This window comes from Oncorhynchus nerka, linkage group LG15 (genome assembly GCF_034236695.1).
Source record: "Oncorhynchus nerka isolate Pitt River linkage group LG15, Oner_Uvic_2.0, whole genome shotgun sequence".
Classification (NCBI taxonomy): domain Eukaryota; kingdom Metazoa; phylum Chordata; class Actinopteri; order Salmoniformes; family Salmonidae; genus Oncorhynchus; species Oncorhynchus nerka.
In genome coordinates, this window is record NC_088410.1 from 15,179,445 (window position 1) to 15,195,404 (window position 15,960).

A 15,960-nucleotide genomic window follows, 5' to 3' on the forward strand; every position below is an offset into this window, starting at 1 on the left:
AGAAGACCCCACAAAAATATTATACTAACAAAAATTTGACCAACTGGGGACAGTTTGTTAGTCCCTACAAGGTCAAATGCCATTTCTAGTGGGGTTTAGGGTTTAGGGTAGAATTAGTGTTAGGAGTTAGAGTGAGGTTGAGGGTTAGGAGCTAGGGTTTCGAGTTAAGGTTAGGGTACAGGTTAGGTACAGGTTAGGGTACAGGTTAGGGATTAAGGTTAGGGATTAAGGTTAGGGAAAATAGTATTTTGAATGGGACTGAATTGTGTGTCCCCACAAGGTTAGTTGTACAAGACTGTGTGTGTTCTTACTGGACCATGACGGATACGTTCTGGTCGAGGTAGCAGCTGTTGAACTTGACCAGGTTGACCAGGACGTGGAGGAAGTCAGCGGTCAGACCAATGTCCATCCACAGCAGGACAAACCCAGCTGCAGGTGATCAATAAATTAAATCAACCAGTCAGTCAAACATATCACGAGCAAATCAGTCAAAAATATCGTGACCAAATCAGTCAAACATATCGTGACCAAATCAGTCAAAATATCGTGACCAGTCAGTCAAAAAATATTGTGACCAAATCAGTCAAAATATCGTGACCAAATCAGTCAAAATATCGTGACCAAATCAGTCAAAATATCGTGACCAAATCAGTCAAAATATCGTGACCAAATCAGTCAAAATATCGTGACCAAATCAGTCAAAATATCGTGACCAAATCAGTCAAAATATCGTGACCAAATCAGTCAAAAAATATTGTGACCAAATCAGTCAAAAATATTGTGACCAAATCAGTCAATATCTTTCTCAAGGGTCCCAGTTGGGCTATTCATTGGGCCAGTGAATATCTCGTGGACAGACTCCATAACATGGTAACATGGTAGTGTAACGTCTGTCAAAAGACTGTGGGGTGGAACCATCTACATCACAGGTCAAAGTGTAAAAAGGGTTGATGTTGTCTCACCTATGTCCTCCTCCAGGTACGTGATGTCCTTCCCGTTCTCCGTCAGGGCCTTGAACACCTCCAGCCTGTCAGACAGGTCCTCATTGGACGGCTGGTAGTCTCTGATCACCTTGAAGAAGAAGGCCCGCAGAGGACCCAGACGCTCACCCTGGTAGACACACACACACACACACACACAGAGAGGGAGGCAACATACACAGGAAATCAACATACTTTCTTGTTCTCTGTGGTGCCTCCTAGATAATGTGTGTGTCTCTGTGTGTGTGTCTCTGTGTGTGTGTCTCTGTGTGTGTGTCTATGTGTGTGTGTACCTGTCCCTGTATGACAGCTCTGAGGAGCAGCAGGACCGCATGTCTAGCTTCAGGTGGCTGTTCTGGAGTCAGCATGTCCTCCACCGCCTTCCATACGGCTTCCACTGCATGCTGTAACACACACACACATTAATACACACACACACACACAGAGAGGGAGGCAACACACACACACACAGAGGGAGGGAGGCAACACACACACACATTATTACACACACACACAGAGAGGGAGGACAACACACACACACATTATTACACACACACACAGAGAGGGAGGCAACACACACACACACTCACACAGAGAGGGAGGCAACACACACACACATTAACACACACACACAGAGAGGGAGGCAACACACACACACATTATTACACACACACACACAGAGAGGGAGGCAACACACACACACATTATTACACACACACACACACAGAGAGGGAGGCAACACACACACAGAGGGAGGGAGGCAACACACACACACACACACACTCACACAGAGAGGGAGGCAACACACACACACATTAATACACACACACACACACACATTAATAGACACACCAGATTAATAGACAGTTGGTTGTTTAGCAACAATAGCGACATGTGCTGAACAACAGACAGGGTCGACTTAGATTGTTGGCAACACGGAAACTAAACATTTCATCTCCAAATGTTTATTGAAAACATAAATACATTTGCACAATGAACACTGGTCTCTTAAATACATCATTACAGTTGTTGGTTAGCTAGCTGGCAGATTTTAACCATACAGTAGTAGCATAGACGTGACCTCAGTCAAAACAAGACATGTTATCAAGAACCAGATTTTAAGAAACGAGCTGAAAAGGAGCCCCAGACGATTCCCCACACGACAGCTTCTTGTCGCTGTGTGGCCATGTAGAATCACAACACACTGACTTCTGACACACTGAAGTGTGTGCATCTTTTTTGTGACGTTGTTAGCTAACCAGTCTAACACACACACACACACACACGGTGTGCTCTCTCACCTCCTCAAACTTCTTGGCCTTGGCCAGGTCAGAGACATGGTTAGCAACCCGGATTCTGTTGCTAATGCCACAGTCAGGGTGCAGCTCCTGAAGAGAAAGACAGCAAGATGGTCAGAGACAGAAAACTGATTGTGTGTGTACAGTATGTATGTGTGTGTGTGTGTGTGTGTGCAGTATGTGTGTGTGTGTGTGTGCAGTATGTGTGTGTGTGTGTGTGTGTGTGTGTGCAGTATGTGTGTGTGTGTGTGTGTGTGTGTGTGCAGTATGTGTGTGTGTGTGTGTGTGTGCAGTATGTGTGTGTGTGTGTGTGTGTGTGCATGTATGTGTGTGTGTGTGTGCAGTATGTGTGTGTGTGTGTGTGTGTGTGTGTGTGTGTGTGTGTGTGTGCGTAGTCGCATCACACTCTTACATACCTTGAGTATATCCAGTGTGATGATGAACTCTGAGGGCTTGCTCTCTGTCTGCTTGCTGGGGGGTCGAGGGGATCCCAAACCAAATATCCCCTTTACCTTGTCCTTCAGACTCTCTTTACTGGGCTGCTTGTTCATGGCTGGGGGTCCAGGAGGGGTCCTGTGGGGAGGGACCAGGCAGCTTACACTCTACTGGGGCTCTGGGGGAAACAGGGAGGAACACAGGTTAGTAGAACCAGCAGGGTCAGAGAGAGAGAACATGACTAGTATTGGGTGGTAGAGAGGAGAACATGAATAGTATTGGGTGGTAGAGAGAGAGAACATGAATAGTATTGGGTGGTAGAGAGAGAGAACATGAATAGTATTGGGTGGTAGAGAGAGAGAACATGAATAGTATTGGGTGGTAGAGAGAGAGAACATGACTAGTATTGGGTGGTAGAGAGAGAACATGACTAGTATTGGGTGGTAGAGAGAGGTCATGAATAGTATTGGGTGGTAGAGAGAGGTCATGAATAGTATTGGGTGGTAGAGAGAGAACATGAATAGTATGGGTGGTAGAGAGAGAACATGAATAGTATTGGGTGGTAGAGAGAGTACATGAATAGTATGGGTGGTAGAGAGAGAACATGAATAGTATTGGGTGGTAGAGAGAGAGAACATGAATAGTATTGGGTGGTAGAGAGAGAACATGACCAGTATTGGGTGGTAGAGAGAGAGAACATGACCAGTATTGGGTGGTAGAGAGAGAGAACATGACCAGTATTGGGTGGTAGAGAGAGAACATGACCAGTATTGGGTGGTAGAGAGAGAACATGAATAGTATTGGGTGGTAGAGAGAGAGAACATGAATAGTATGGGTGGTAGAGAGAGAGAACATGACCAGTATTGGGTGGTAGAGAGAGAGAACATGACCAGTATTGGGTGGGAGAGAGAGAGAACATGAATAGTATTGGGTGGTAGAGAGAGAGAACATGAATAGTATTGGGTGGTAGAGAGAGAGAGAACATGACTAGTATTGGGTGGTAGAGAGAGAGAACATGACTAGTATTGGGTGGTAGAGAGAGAGAACATGACTAGTATTGGGTGGTAGAGAGAGAGAACATGACTAGTATTGGGTGGTAGAGAGAGAGAACATGACTAGTATTGGGTGGTAGAGAGAGAGAACCTGAATAGTATTGGGTGGTAGAGAGAGAGAACATGAATAGTATTGGGTGGTAGAGAGAGAGAACATGACTAGTATTGGGTGGTAGAGAGAGAGAACATGACTAGTATTGGCTGGTAGAGAGAGAGAACATGACTAGTATTGGGAGGTAGAGAGAGAACATGACTAGTATTGGGTGGTAGAGAGAGAACATGACTAGTATTGGGTGGTAGAGAGAGAACATGACTAGTATTGGGTGGTAGAGAGAGAGAACATGACTAGTATTGGGTGGTAGAGAGAGAGAACATGAATAGTATTGGGTGGTAGAGAGAGAGAACATGAATAGTATTGGGTGGTAGAGAGAGAGAACATGAATAGTATTGGGTGGTAGAGAGAGAGAACATGAATAGTATGGGTGGTAGAGAGAGAGAACATGACTAGTATTGGGTGGTAGAGAGAGAGAACATGACCAGTATTGGGTGGTAGAGAGAGAGAACATGACCAGTATTGGGTGGTAGAGAGAGAGAACATGACCAGTATTGGGTGGTAGAGAGAGAGAACATGACCAGTATTGGGTGGTAGAGAGAGAGAACATGAATAGTATTGGGTGGTAGAGAGAGAACATGAATAGTATTGGGTGGTAGAGAGAGAACATGAATAGTATGAATAAGTGTTGGGTGGTAGAGAGAGAGAGAGAACATGAATAGTGTGGGTGGTAGAGAGAAACATGACTAGTATTGGGTGGTAGAGAGAGAACATGAATAGTATTGGGTGGTAGAGAGAGAAACATGAATAGTATTGGGTGGTAGAGAGAGAACATGAATAGTATTGGGTGGTAGAGAGAGAGAACATGACTAGTATTGGGTGGTAGAGAGAGAGAACATGACTAGTATTGGGTGGTAGAGAGAGAGAACATGACTAGTATTGGGTGGTAGAGAGAGAAACATGAATAGTATTGGGTGGTAGAGAGAGAGAACATGAATAGTATTGGGTGGTAGAGAGAGAGAGAACATGAATAGTATTGGGTGGTAGAGAGAGAGAACATGAATAGTATTGGGTGGTAGAGAGAGAGAACATGAATAGTATTGGGTGGTAGAGAGAGAGAACATGAATAGTGTGGGTGGTAGAGAGAGAACATGACTAGTATTGGGTGGTAGAGAGAGAACATGAATAGTATTGGGTGGTAGAGAGAGAACATGACTAGTATTGGGTGGTAGAGAGAGAGAACATGAATAGTATTGGGTGGTAGAGAGAGAGAACATGACTAGTATTGGGTGGGAGAGAGAGAACATGATAAGTATTGGGTGGTAGAGAGAGAACATGACTAGTATTGGGTGGTAGAGAGAGAGAACATGAATAGTATTGGGTGGTAGAGAGAGAGAACATGAATAGTATGGGTGGTAGAGAGAGAGAACATGAATAGTATTGGGTGGTAGAGAAAGAACATGAATAGTATTGGGTGGTAGAGAGAGAGAACATGACTAGTATTGGGTAGTAGAGAGAGAGAACATGACTAGTATTGGGTGGTAGAGAGAGAGAACATGAATAGTATTGGGTGGTAGAGAGAGAGAGAACATGAATAGTATTGGGTGGTAGAGAGAGAGAACATGAATAGTATGGGTGGTAGAGAGAGAACATGACTAGTATTGGGTGGTAGAGAGAGAGAACATGACTAGTATTGGGTGGTAGAGAGAGAGAACATGAATAGTATTGGGTGGTAGAGAGAGAGAACATGAATAGTATTGGGTGGTAGAGAGAGAGAACATGAATAGTGTTGGGTGGTAGAGAGAGAGAACATGAATAGTATTGGGTGGTAGAGAGAGAGAACATGACTAGTATTGGGTAGTAGAGAGAGAGAACATGACCAGTATTGGGTGGTAGAGAGAGAGAACATGACCAGTATTGGGTGGGAGAGAGAGAACATGAATAGTATTGGGTGGTAGAGAGAGAACATGAATAGTATTGGGTGGTAGAGAGAGAGAGAACATGACTAGTATTGGGTAGTAGAGAGAGAGAACATGACTAGTATTGGGTGGTAGAGAGAGAGAGAACATGACCAGTATTGGGTGGTAGAGAGAGAACATGAATAGTATTGGGTGGTAGAGAGAGAACATGACTAGTATTGGGTGGTAGAGAGAGAAACATGACTAGTATTGGGTGGTAGAGAGAGAGAACATGACTAGTATTGGGTGGTAGAGAGAGAAACATGAATAGTATTGGGTGGTAGAGAGAGAGAACATGACTAGTATTGGGTGGTAGAGAGAGAGAACATGACTAGTATTGGGTGGTAGAGAGAGAGAACATGACCAGTATTGGGTGGGAGAGAGAGAGAACATGAATAGTATTGGGTGGTAGAGAGAGAACATGAATAGTATTGGGTGGTAGAGAGAGAGAGAACATGAATAGTATTGGGTGGTAGAGAGAGAGAGAACATGAATAGTATTGGGTGGTAGAGAGAGAGAACATGACCAGTATTGGGTGGTAGAGAGAGAGAACATGACCAGTATTGGGTGGTAGAGAGAGAGAACATGACCAGTATTGGGTGGTAGAGAGAGAACATGAATATTATTGGGTGGTAGAGAGAGAGAACATGAATAGTATGGGTGGTAGAGAGAGAGAACATGAATAGTATTGGGTGGTAGAGAGAGAACATGAATAGTATTGGGTGGTAGAGAGAGAGAACATGAATAGTATTGGGTGGTAGAGAGAGAGAACATGAATAGTATGGGTGGTAGAGAGAGAGAACATGACTAGTATTGGGTGGTAGAGAGAGAGAACATGACCAGTATTGGGTGGTAGAGAGAGAGAGAACATGAATAGTATTGGGTGGTAGAGAGAGAGAGAACATGAATAGTATTGGGTGGTAGAGAGAGAGAACATGACTAGTATTGGGTGGTAGAGAGAGAGAGAAACATGACTAGTATTGGGTGGTAGAGAGGAGAACATGACTAGTATTGGGTGGTAGAGAGAGAGAACATGACTAGTATTGGGTGGTAGAGAGAGAGAACATGACTAGTATTGGGTGGTAGAGAGAGAGAACCTGAATAGTATTGGGTGGTAGAGAGAGAGAACATGAATAGTATTGGGTGGTAGAGAGAGAGAACATGACTAGTATTGGGTGGTAGAGAGAGAGAACATGACTAGTATTGGCTGGTAGAGAGAGAGAACATGACTAGTATTGGGAGGTAGAGAGAGAACATGACTAGTATTGGGTGGTAGAGAGAGAACATGACTAGTATTGGGTGGTAGAGAGAGAACATGACTAGTATTGGGTGGTAGAGAGAGAACATGACTAGTATTGGGTGGTAGAGAGAGAGAACATGAATAGTATTGGGTGGTAGAGAGAGAGAACATGAATAGTATTGGGTGGTAGAGAGAGAACATGAATAGTATTGGGTGGTAGAGAGAGAGAACATGAATAGTATGGGTGGTAGAGAGAGAGAACATGACTAGTATTGGGTGGTAGAGAGAGAGAACATGACCAGTATTGGGTGGTAGAGAGAGAGAACATGACCAGTATTGGGTGGTAGAGAGAGAGAACATGACCAGTATTGGGTGGTAGAGAGAGAGAACATGACCAGTATTGGGTGGTAGAGAGAGAACATGAATAGTATTGGGTGGTAGAGAGAGAGAACATGAATAGTATTGGTGGTAGAGAGAGAACATGAATAGTATTGGGTGGTAGAGAGGAGAGAACATGAATAGTATTGGGTGGTAGAGAGAGAGAGAACATGACTAGTATTGGGTGGTAGAGAGAGAGAACATGAATAGTATTGGGTGGTAGAGAGAGAGAACATGAATAGTATTGGTGGTAGAGAGAGAACATGAATAGTATTGGGTGGTAGAGAGGAGAGAACATGAATAGTATTGGGTGGTAGAGAGAGAGAGAACATGACTAGTATTGGGTGGTAGAGAGAGAGAACATGAAGTGTTGGGTGGTAGAGAGAGAGAGAACATGAATAGTGTGGGTGGTAGAGAGAGAACATGACTAGTATTGGGTGGTAGAGAGAGAACATGAATAGTATTGGGTGGTAGAGAGAGAACATGAATAGTATTGGGTGGTAGAGAGAGAGAACATGAATAGTGTGGGTGGTAGAGAGAGAACATGACTAGTATTGGGTGGTAGAGAGAGAACATGAATAGTATTGGGTGGTAGAGAGAGAACATGACTAGTATTGGGTGGTAGAGAGAGAGAACATGAATAGTATTGGGTGGTAGAGAGAGAGAACATGACTAGTATTGGGTGGTAGAGAGAGAGAACATGACCAGTATTGGGTGGGAGAGAGAGAACATGATAAGTATTGGGTGGTAGAGAGAGAACATGACTAGTATTGGGTGGTAGAGAGAGAGAACATGAATAGTATTGGGTGGTAGAGAGAGAGAACATGAATAGTATGGGTGGTAGAGAGAGAGAACATGAATAGTATTGGGTGGTAGAGAAAGAACATGAATAGTATTGGGTGGTAGAGAGAGAGAACATGAATAGTATGGGTGGTAGAGAGAGAGAACATGACTAGTATTGGGTGGTAGAGAGAGAGAACATGACCAGTATTGGGTGGGAGAGAGAGAACATGAATAGTATTGGGTGGTAGAGAGGAGAGAACATGAATAGTATTGGGTGGTAGAGAGGAGAGAACATGAATAGTATTGGGTGGTAGAGAGAGAACATGAATAGTATTGGGTGGTAGAGAGAGAGAACATGACTAGTATTGGGTGGTAGAGAGAGAGAACATGACTAGTATTGGGTGGTAGAGAGAGAGAACATGAATAGTATTGGGTGGTAGAGAGAGAGAGAACATGAATAGTATTGGGTGGTAGAGAGAGAGAACATGAATAGTATGGGTGGTAGAGAGAGAGAACATGAATAGTATGGGTGGTAGAGAGAGAACATGACCAGTATTGGGTGGTAGAGAGAGAGAACATGACCAGTATTGGGTGGTAGAGAGAGAACATGAATAGTATTGGGTGGTAGAGAGAGAGAACATGAATAGTATTGGTGGTAGAGAGAGAACATGAATAGTATTGGGTGGTAGAGAGGAGAGAACATGAATAGTATTGGGTGGTAGAGAGAGAGAGAACATGACTAGTATTGGGTGGTAGAGAGAGAACATGAAGTGTTGGGTGGTAGAGAGAGAGAGAACATGAATAGTATTGGAGAGAACATGACTAGTATTGGGTGGTAGAGAGAAACATGAATAGTATTGGGTGGTAGAGAGAGAACATGAATAGTATTGGGTGGTAGAGAGAGAACATGAATAGTATTGGGTGGTAGAGAGAGAGAACATGACTAGTATTGGGTGGTAGAGAGAGAGAACATGACTAGTATTGGGTGGTAGAGAGAGAGAACATGACTAGTATTGGGTGGTAGAGAGAGAGAACATGAATAGTATTGGGTGGTAGAGAGAGAACATGAATAGTATTGGGTGGTAGAGAGAGAACATGAATAGTATTGGGTGGTAGAGAGAGAGAACATGACTAGTATTGGGTGGTAGAGAGAGAGAACATGACTAGTATTGGGTGGTAGAGAGAGAGAACATGAATAGTATTGGGTGGTAGAGAGAGAGAGAACATGAATAGTATTGGGTGGTAGAGAGAGAGAGAACATGAATAGTATTGGGTGGTAGAGAGAGAGAACATGAATAGTATTGGGTGGTAGAGAGAGAGAACATGAATAGTATTGGGTGGTAGAGAGAGAGAACATGAATAGTGTGGGTGGTAGAGAGAGAACATGACTAGTATTGGGTGGTAGAGAGAGAACATGAATAGTATTGGGTGGTAGAGAGAGAGAACATGAATAGTGTGGGTGGTAGAGAGAGAACATGACTAGTATTGGGTGGTAGAGAGAGAACATGAATAGTATTGGGTGGTAGAGAGAGAACATGACTAGTATTGGGTGGTAGAGAGAGAGAACATGAATAGTATTGGGTGGTAGAGAGAGAGAACATGACTAGTATTGGGTGGTAGAGAGAGAGAACATGACCAGTATTGGGTGGGAGAGAGAGAACATGATAAGTATTGGGTGGTAGAGAGAGAACATGACTAGTATTGGGTGGTAGAGAGAGAGAACATGAATAGTATTGGGTGGTAGAGAGAGAGAACATGAATAGTATGGGTGGTAGAGAGAGAGAACATGAATAGTATTGGGTGGTAGAGAAAGAACATGAATAGTATTGGGTGGTAGAGAGAGAGAACATGAATAGTATGGGTGGTAGAGAGAGAGAACATGACTAGTATTGGGTGGTAGAGAGAGAGAACATGACCAGTATTGGGTGGGAGAGAGAGAACATGAATAGTATTGGGTGGTAGAGAGGAGAGAACATGAATAGTATTGGGTGGTAGAGAGAGAACATGAATAGTATTGGGTGGTAGAGAGAGAGAACATGACTAGTATTGGGTAGTAGAGAGAGAGAACATGACTAGTATTGGGTGGTAGAGAGAGAGAACATGAATAGTATTGGGTGGTAGAGAGAGAGAGAACATGAATAGTATTGGGTGGTAGAGAGAGAGAACATGAAGTGTTGGGTGGTAGAGAGAGAGAGAACATGAATAGTGTGGGTGGTAGAGAGAGAACATGACTAGTATTGGGTGGTAGAGAGAGAACATGAATAGTATTGGGTGGTAGAGAGAGAACATGAATAGTATTGGGTGGTAGAGAGAGAACATGAATAGTATTGGGTGGTAGAGAGAGAGAACATGACTAGTATTGGGTGGTAGAGAGAGAGAACATGACTAGTATTGGGTGGTAGAGAGAGAGAACATGACTAGTATTGGGTGGTAGAGAGAGAGAACATGAATAGTATTGGGTGGTAGAGAGAGAACATGAATAGTATTGGGTGGTAGAGAGAGAACATGAATAGTATTGGGTGGTAGAGAGAGAGAACATGACTAGTATTGGGTGGTAGAGAGAGAGAACATGAATAGTATTGGGTGGTAGAGAGAGAGAACATGACTAGTATTGGGTAGTAGAGAGAGAGAACATGACCAGTATTGGGTGGTAGAGAGAGAGAACATGACCAGTATTGGGTGGGAGAGAGAGAACATGAATAGTATTGGGTGGTAGAGAGAGAGAGAACATGAATAGTATTGGGTGGTAGAGAGAGAGAACATGACTAGTATTGGGTAGTAGAGAGAGAGAACATGACTAGTATTGGGTGGTAGAGAGAGAGAGAACATGACCAGTATTGGGTGGGAGAGAGAGAGAACATGAATAGTATTGGGTGGTAGAGAGAGAACATGAATAGTATTGGGTGGTAGAGAGAGAGAACATGAATAGTATTGGGTGGTAGAGAGAGAGAACATGAATAGTATTGGGTGGTAGAGAGAGAGAACATGACTAGTATTGGGTGGTAGAGAGAGAACATGAATAGTATTGGGTGGTAGAGAGAGAACATGAATAGTATTGGGTGGTAGAGAGAGAACATGAATAGTATTGGGTGGTAGAGAGAGAACATGAATAGTATTGGGTGGTAGAGAGAGAGAACATGACTAGTATTGGGTGGTAGAGAGAGAGAACATGACTAGTATTGGGTGGTAGAGAGAGAGAACATGACTAGTATTGGGTGGTAGAGAGAGAGAACATGAATAGTATTGGGTGGTAGAGAGAGAACATGAATAGTATTGGGTGGTAGAGAGAGAACATGAATAGTATTGGGTGGTAGAGAGAGAGAACATGACTAGTATTGGGTGGTAGAGAGAGAGAACATGAATAGTATTGGGTGGTAGAGAGAGAGAACATGACTAGTATTGGGTAGTAGAGAGAGAGAACATGACCAGTATTGGGTGGTAGAGAGAGAGAACATGACCAGTATTGGGTGGGAGAGAGAGAACATGAATAGTATTGGGTGGTAGAGAGAGAACATGAATAGTATTGGGTGGTAGAGAGAGAGAGAACATGACTAGTATTGGGTAGTAGAGAGAGAGAACATGACTAGTATTGGGTGGTAGAGAGAGAGAGAACATGACCAGTATTGGGTGGGAGAGAGAGAGAACATGAATAGTATTGGGTGGTAGAGAGAGAACATGAATAGTATTGGGTTGTAGAGAGAGAGAGAACATGAATAGTATTGGGTGGTAGAGAGAGAGAACATGAATAGTATTGGGTGGTAGAGAGAGAGAGAACATGACTAGTATTGGGTGGTAGAGAGAGAGAACATGAATAGTATTGGGTGGTAGAGAGAGAACATGAATAGTATTGGGTGGTAGAGAGAGAACATGAATAGTATTGGGTGGTAGAGAGAGAACATGACTAGTATTGGGTGGTAGAGAGAGAACATGACTAGTATTGGGTGGTAGAGAGAGAGAACATGACTAGTATTGGGTGGTAGAGAGAGAGAACATGACTAGTATTGGGTGGTAGAGAAAGAGAACATGAATAGTATTGGGTGGTAGAGAGAGAACATGAATAGTATTGGGTGGTAGAGAGAGAGAACATGAATAGTATTGGGTGGTAGAGAGAGAGAACATGAATAGTATTGGGTGGTAGAGAGAGAGAACATGAATAGTGTGGGTGGTAGAGAGAGAACATGACCAGTATTGGGTGGGAGAGAGAGAACATGAATAGTATTGGGTGGTAGAGAGAGAACATGACTAGTATTGGGTGGTAGAGAGAGAGAACATGACCAGTATTGGGTGGGAGAGAGAGAACATGAATAGTATTGGGTGGTAGAGAGAGAACATGACTAGTATTGGGTGGTAGAGAGAGAGAACATGAATAGTATTGGGTGGTAGAGAGAGAGAACATGACTAGTATTGGGTAGTAGAGAGAGAGAACATGACCAGTATTGGGTGGTAGAGAGAGAGAACATGACCAGTATTGGGTGGGAGAGAGAGAACATGAATAGTATTGGGTGGTAGAGAGAGAGAACATGACTAGTATTGGCTGGTAGAGAGAGAGAACATGACTAGTATTGGCTGGTAGAGAGAGAGAACATGAATAGTATTGGGTGGTAGAGAGAGAAACATGAATAGTATTGGGTGGTAGAGAGAGAAACATGAATAGTATTGGGTGGTAGAGAGAGAGAACATGAATAGTATTGGGTGGTAGAGAGAGAGAACATGAATAGTGTGGGTGGTAGAGAGAGAACATGACCAGTATTGGGTGGGAGAGAGAGAACATGAATAGTATTGGGTGGTAGAGAGAGAACATGACTAGTATTGGGTGGTAGAGAGAGAGAACATGACCAGTATTGGGTGGGAGAGAGAGAACATGAATAGTATTGGGTGGTAGAGAGAGAACATGACTAGTATTGGGTGGTAGAGAGAGAGAACATGAATAGTATTGGGTGGTAGAGAGAGAAACATGAATAGTATTGGGTGGTAGAGAGAGAGAACATGAATAGTATTGGGTGGTAGAGAGAGAGAAACATGACTAGTATTGGCTGGTAGAGAGAGAGAACATGACTAGTATTGGCTGGTAGAGAGAGAGAACATGAATAGTATTGGGTGGTAGAGAGAGAGAACATGAATAGTATTGGGTGGTAGAGAGAGAGAACATGAATAGTGTTGGGTGGTAGAGAGAGAGAACATGAATAGTATTGGGTGGTAGAGAGAGAGAACATGAATAGTGTGGGTGGTAGAGAGAGAACATGACTAGTATTGGGTGGTAGAGAGAGAACATGAATAGTATTGGGTGGTAGAGAGAGAACATGAATAGTATTGGGTGGTAGAGAGAGAACATGAATAGTATTGGGTGGTAGAGAGAGAGAACATGACTAGTATTGGGTGGTAGAGAGAGAGAACATGACCAGTATTGGGTGGTAGAGAGAGAGAACATGACCAGTATTGGGTGGTAGAGAGAGAACATGACTAGTATTGGGTGGTAGAGAGAGAGAACATGAATAGTATTGGGTGGTAGAGAGGAGAGAACATGAATAGTATTGGGTGGTAGAGAGAGAGAACATGAATAGTATTGGGTGGTAGAGAGAGAGAACATGAATAGTATTGGGTGGTAGAGAGAGAACATGACTAGTATTGGGTGGTAGAGAGAGAGAACATGACCAGTATTGGGTGGTAGAGAGAGAGAACATGACCAGTATTGGGTGGTAGAGAGAGAACATGACTAATATTGGGTGGTAGAGAGAGAGAACATGAATAGTATTGGGTGGTAGAGAGAGAGAGAAAATGAATAGTATTGGGTGGTAGAGAGAGAGAACATGACTAGTATTGGGTGGTAGAGAGAGAGAGAGAACATGACTAGTATTGGGTGGTAGAGAGAGAGAACATGAATAGTATTGGGTGGTAGAGAGAGAGAACATGAATAGTATTGGGTGGTAGAGAGAGAGAACATGAATAGTGTTGGGTGGTAGAGAGAGAACATGAATACTATTGGATGGTAGAGAGAGAGAGAACATGACTAGTATTGGGTAGTAGAGAGAGAGAACATGACTAGTATTGGGTGGTAGAGAGAGAACATGACTAGTATTGGGTGGTAGAGAGAGAGAACATGACTAGTATTGGGTGGTAGAGAGAGAACATGAATAGTATTGGGTGGTAGAGAGAGAGAGAACATGACTAGTATTGGGTGGTAGAGAGAGAGAACATGACCAGTATTGGGTGGTAGAGAGAGAACATGAATAGTATTGGGTGGTAGAGAGAGAACATGAATAGTATTGGGTGGTAGAGAGAGAGAGAACATGACTAGTATTGGGTGGTAGAGAGAGAGAACATGAATAGTATTGGGTGGTAGAGAGAGAACATGAATAGTATTGGGTGGTAGAGAGGAGAGAACATGAATAGTATTGGGTGGTAGAGAGAAGAGAACATGAATAGTATTGGGTGGTAGAGACAGAACATTAATAGTATTGGGTGGTAGAGAGAGAGAGAACATGAATAGTATTGGGTGGTAGAGAGAGAGAGAACATGACTAGTATTGGGTGGTAGAGAGAGAGAACATGACTAGTATTGGGTGGTAGAGAGAGAGAACATGACTAGTATTGGGTGGTAGAGAGAGAGAACATGACTAGTATTGGGTGGTAGAGAGAGAGAACATGACTAGTATTGGGTGGTAGAGAGAGAGAACATGAATAGTATTGGGTGGTAGAGAGAGAGAACATGAATAGTATTGGGTGGTAGAGAGAGAGAACATGAATAGTATTGGGTGGTAGAGAGAGAGAACATGAATAGTATGGGTGGTAGAGAGAGAGAACATGAATAGTTTGGGTGGTAGAGAGAGAGAACATGAATAGTATTGGGTGGTAGAGAGAGAACATGACCAGTATTGGGTGGTAGAGAGAGAGAACATGACCAGTATTGGGTGGTAGAGAGAGAGAACATGACCAGTATTGGGTGGTAGAGAGAGAGAACATGACCAGTATTGGGTGGTAGAGAGAGAACATGAATAGTATTGGGTGGTAGAGAGAGAGAACATGAATAGTATGGGTGGTAGAGAGAGAGAACATGAATAGTATTGGGTGGTAGAGAGAGAGAACATGACTAGTATTGGGTGGTAGAGAGAGAGAACATGACTAGTATTGGGTGGTAGAGAGAGAGAACATGAATAGTATTGGGTGGTAGAGAGAGAGAACATGAATAGTATTGGGTGGTAGAGAGAGAGAACATGAATAGTATTGGGTGGTAGAGAGAGAGAACATGAATAGTATTGGGTGGTAGAGAGAGAGAACATGACTAGTATTGGGTGGTAGAGAGAGAGAACATGACTAGTATTGGGTGGTAGAGAGAGAGAACATGACCAGTATTGGGTGGTAGAGAGAGAGAGAACATGAATAGTATTGGGTGGTAGAGAGAGAGAACATGAATAGTATTGGGTGGTAGAGAGAGAGAACATGACTAGTATTGGGTGGTAGAGAGAGAGAGAACATGACTAGTATTGGGTGGTAGAGAGAGAGAACATGACTAGTATTGGGTGGTAGAGAGAGAGAACATGACTAGTATTGGGTGGTAGAGAGAGAGAACATGACTAGTATTGGGTGGTAGAGAGAGAGAACCTGAATAGTATTGGGTGGTAGAGAGAGAGAACATGAATAGTATTGGGTGGTAGAGAGAGAGAACATGACTAGTATTGGGTGGTAGAGAGAGAGAACATGAATAGTGTGGGTGGTAGAGAGAGAACATGACTAGTATTGGGTGGTAGAGAGAGAGAACATGAATAGTATTGGGTGGTAGAGAGAGAA

General features: G+C 43.2%; 1 protein-coding gene across 1 annotated transcript in view; it reads right to left on the reverse strand.

Annotated features, from left to right (window-relative positions):
• The window catches only part of LOC135560055 (tuberin-like), a 54,293-nt gene that overhangs the window by 32,166 nt on the left and 6,167 nt on the right, over positions 1 to 15,960 (reverse strand). The window contains exons 2-6 of the mRNA XM_065001082.1: positions 2,695 to 2,891; positions 2,282 to 2,368; positions 1,274 to 1,384; positions 963 to 1,110; positions 312 to 429 (exon numbers count right to left, since the gene is read on the reverse strand). Of these exons, the coding sequence (XP_064857154.1) occupies positions 312 to 429; positions 963 to 1,110; positions 1,274 to 1,384; positions 2,282 to 2,368; positions 2,695 to 2,829 (599 nt within the window). The 5' untranslated portion in view covers positions 2,830 to 2,891. The remainder of the gene's footprint in view (positions 1 to 311; positions 430 to 962; positions 1,111 to 1,273; positions 1,385 to 2,281; positions 2,369 to 2,694; positions 2,892 to 15,960) is intronic.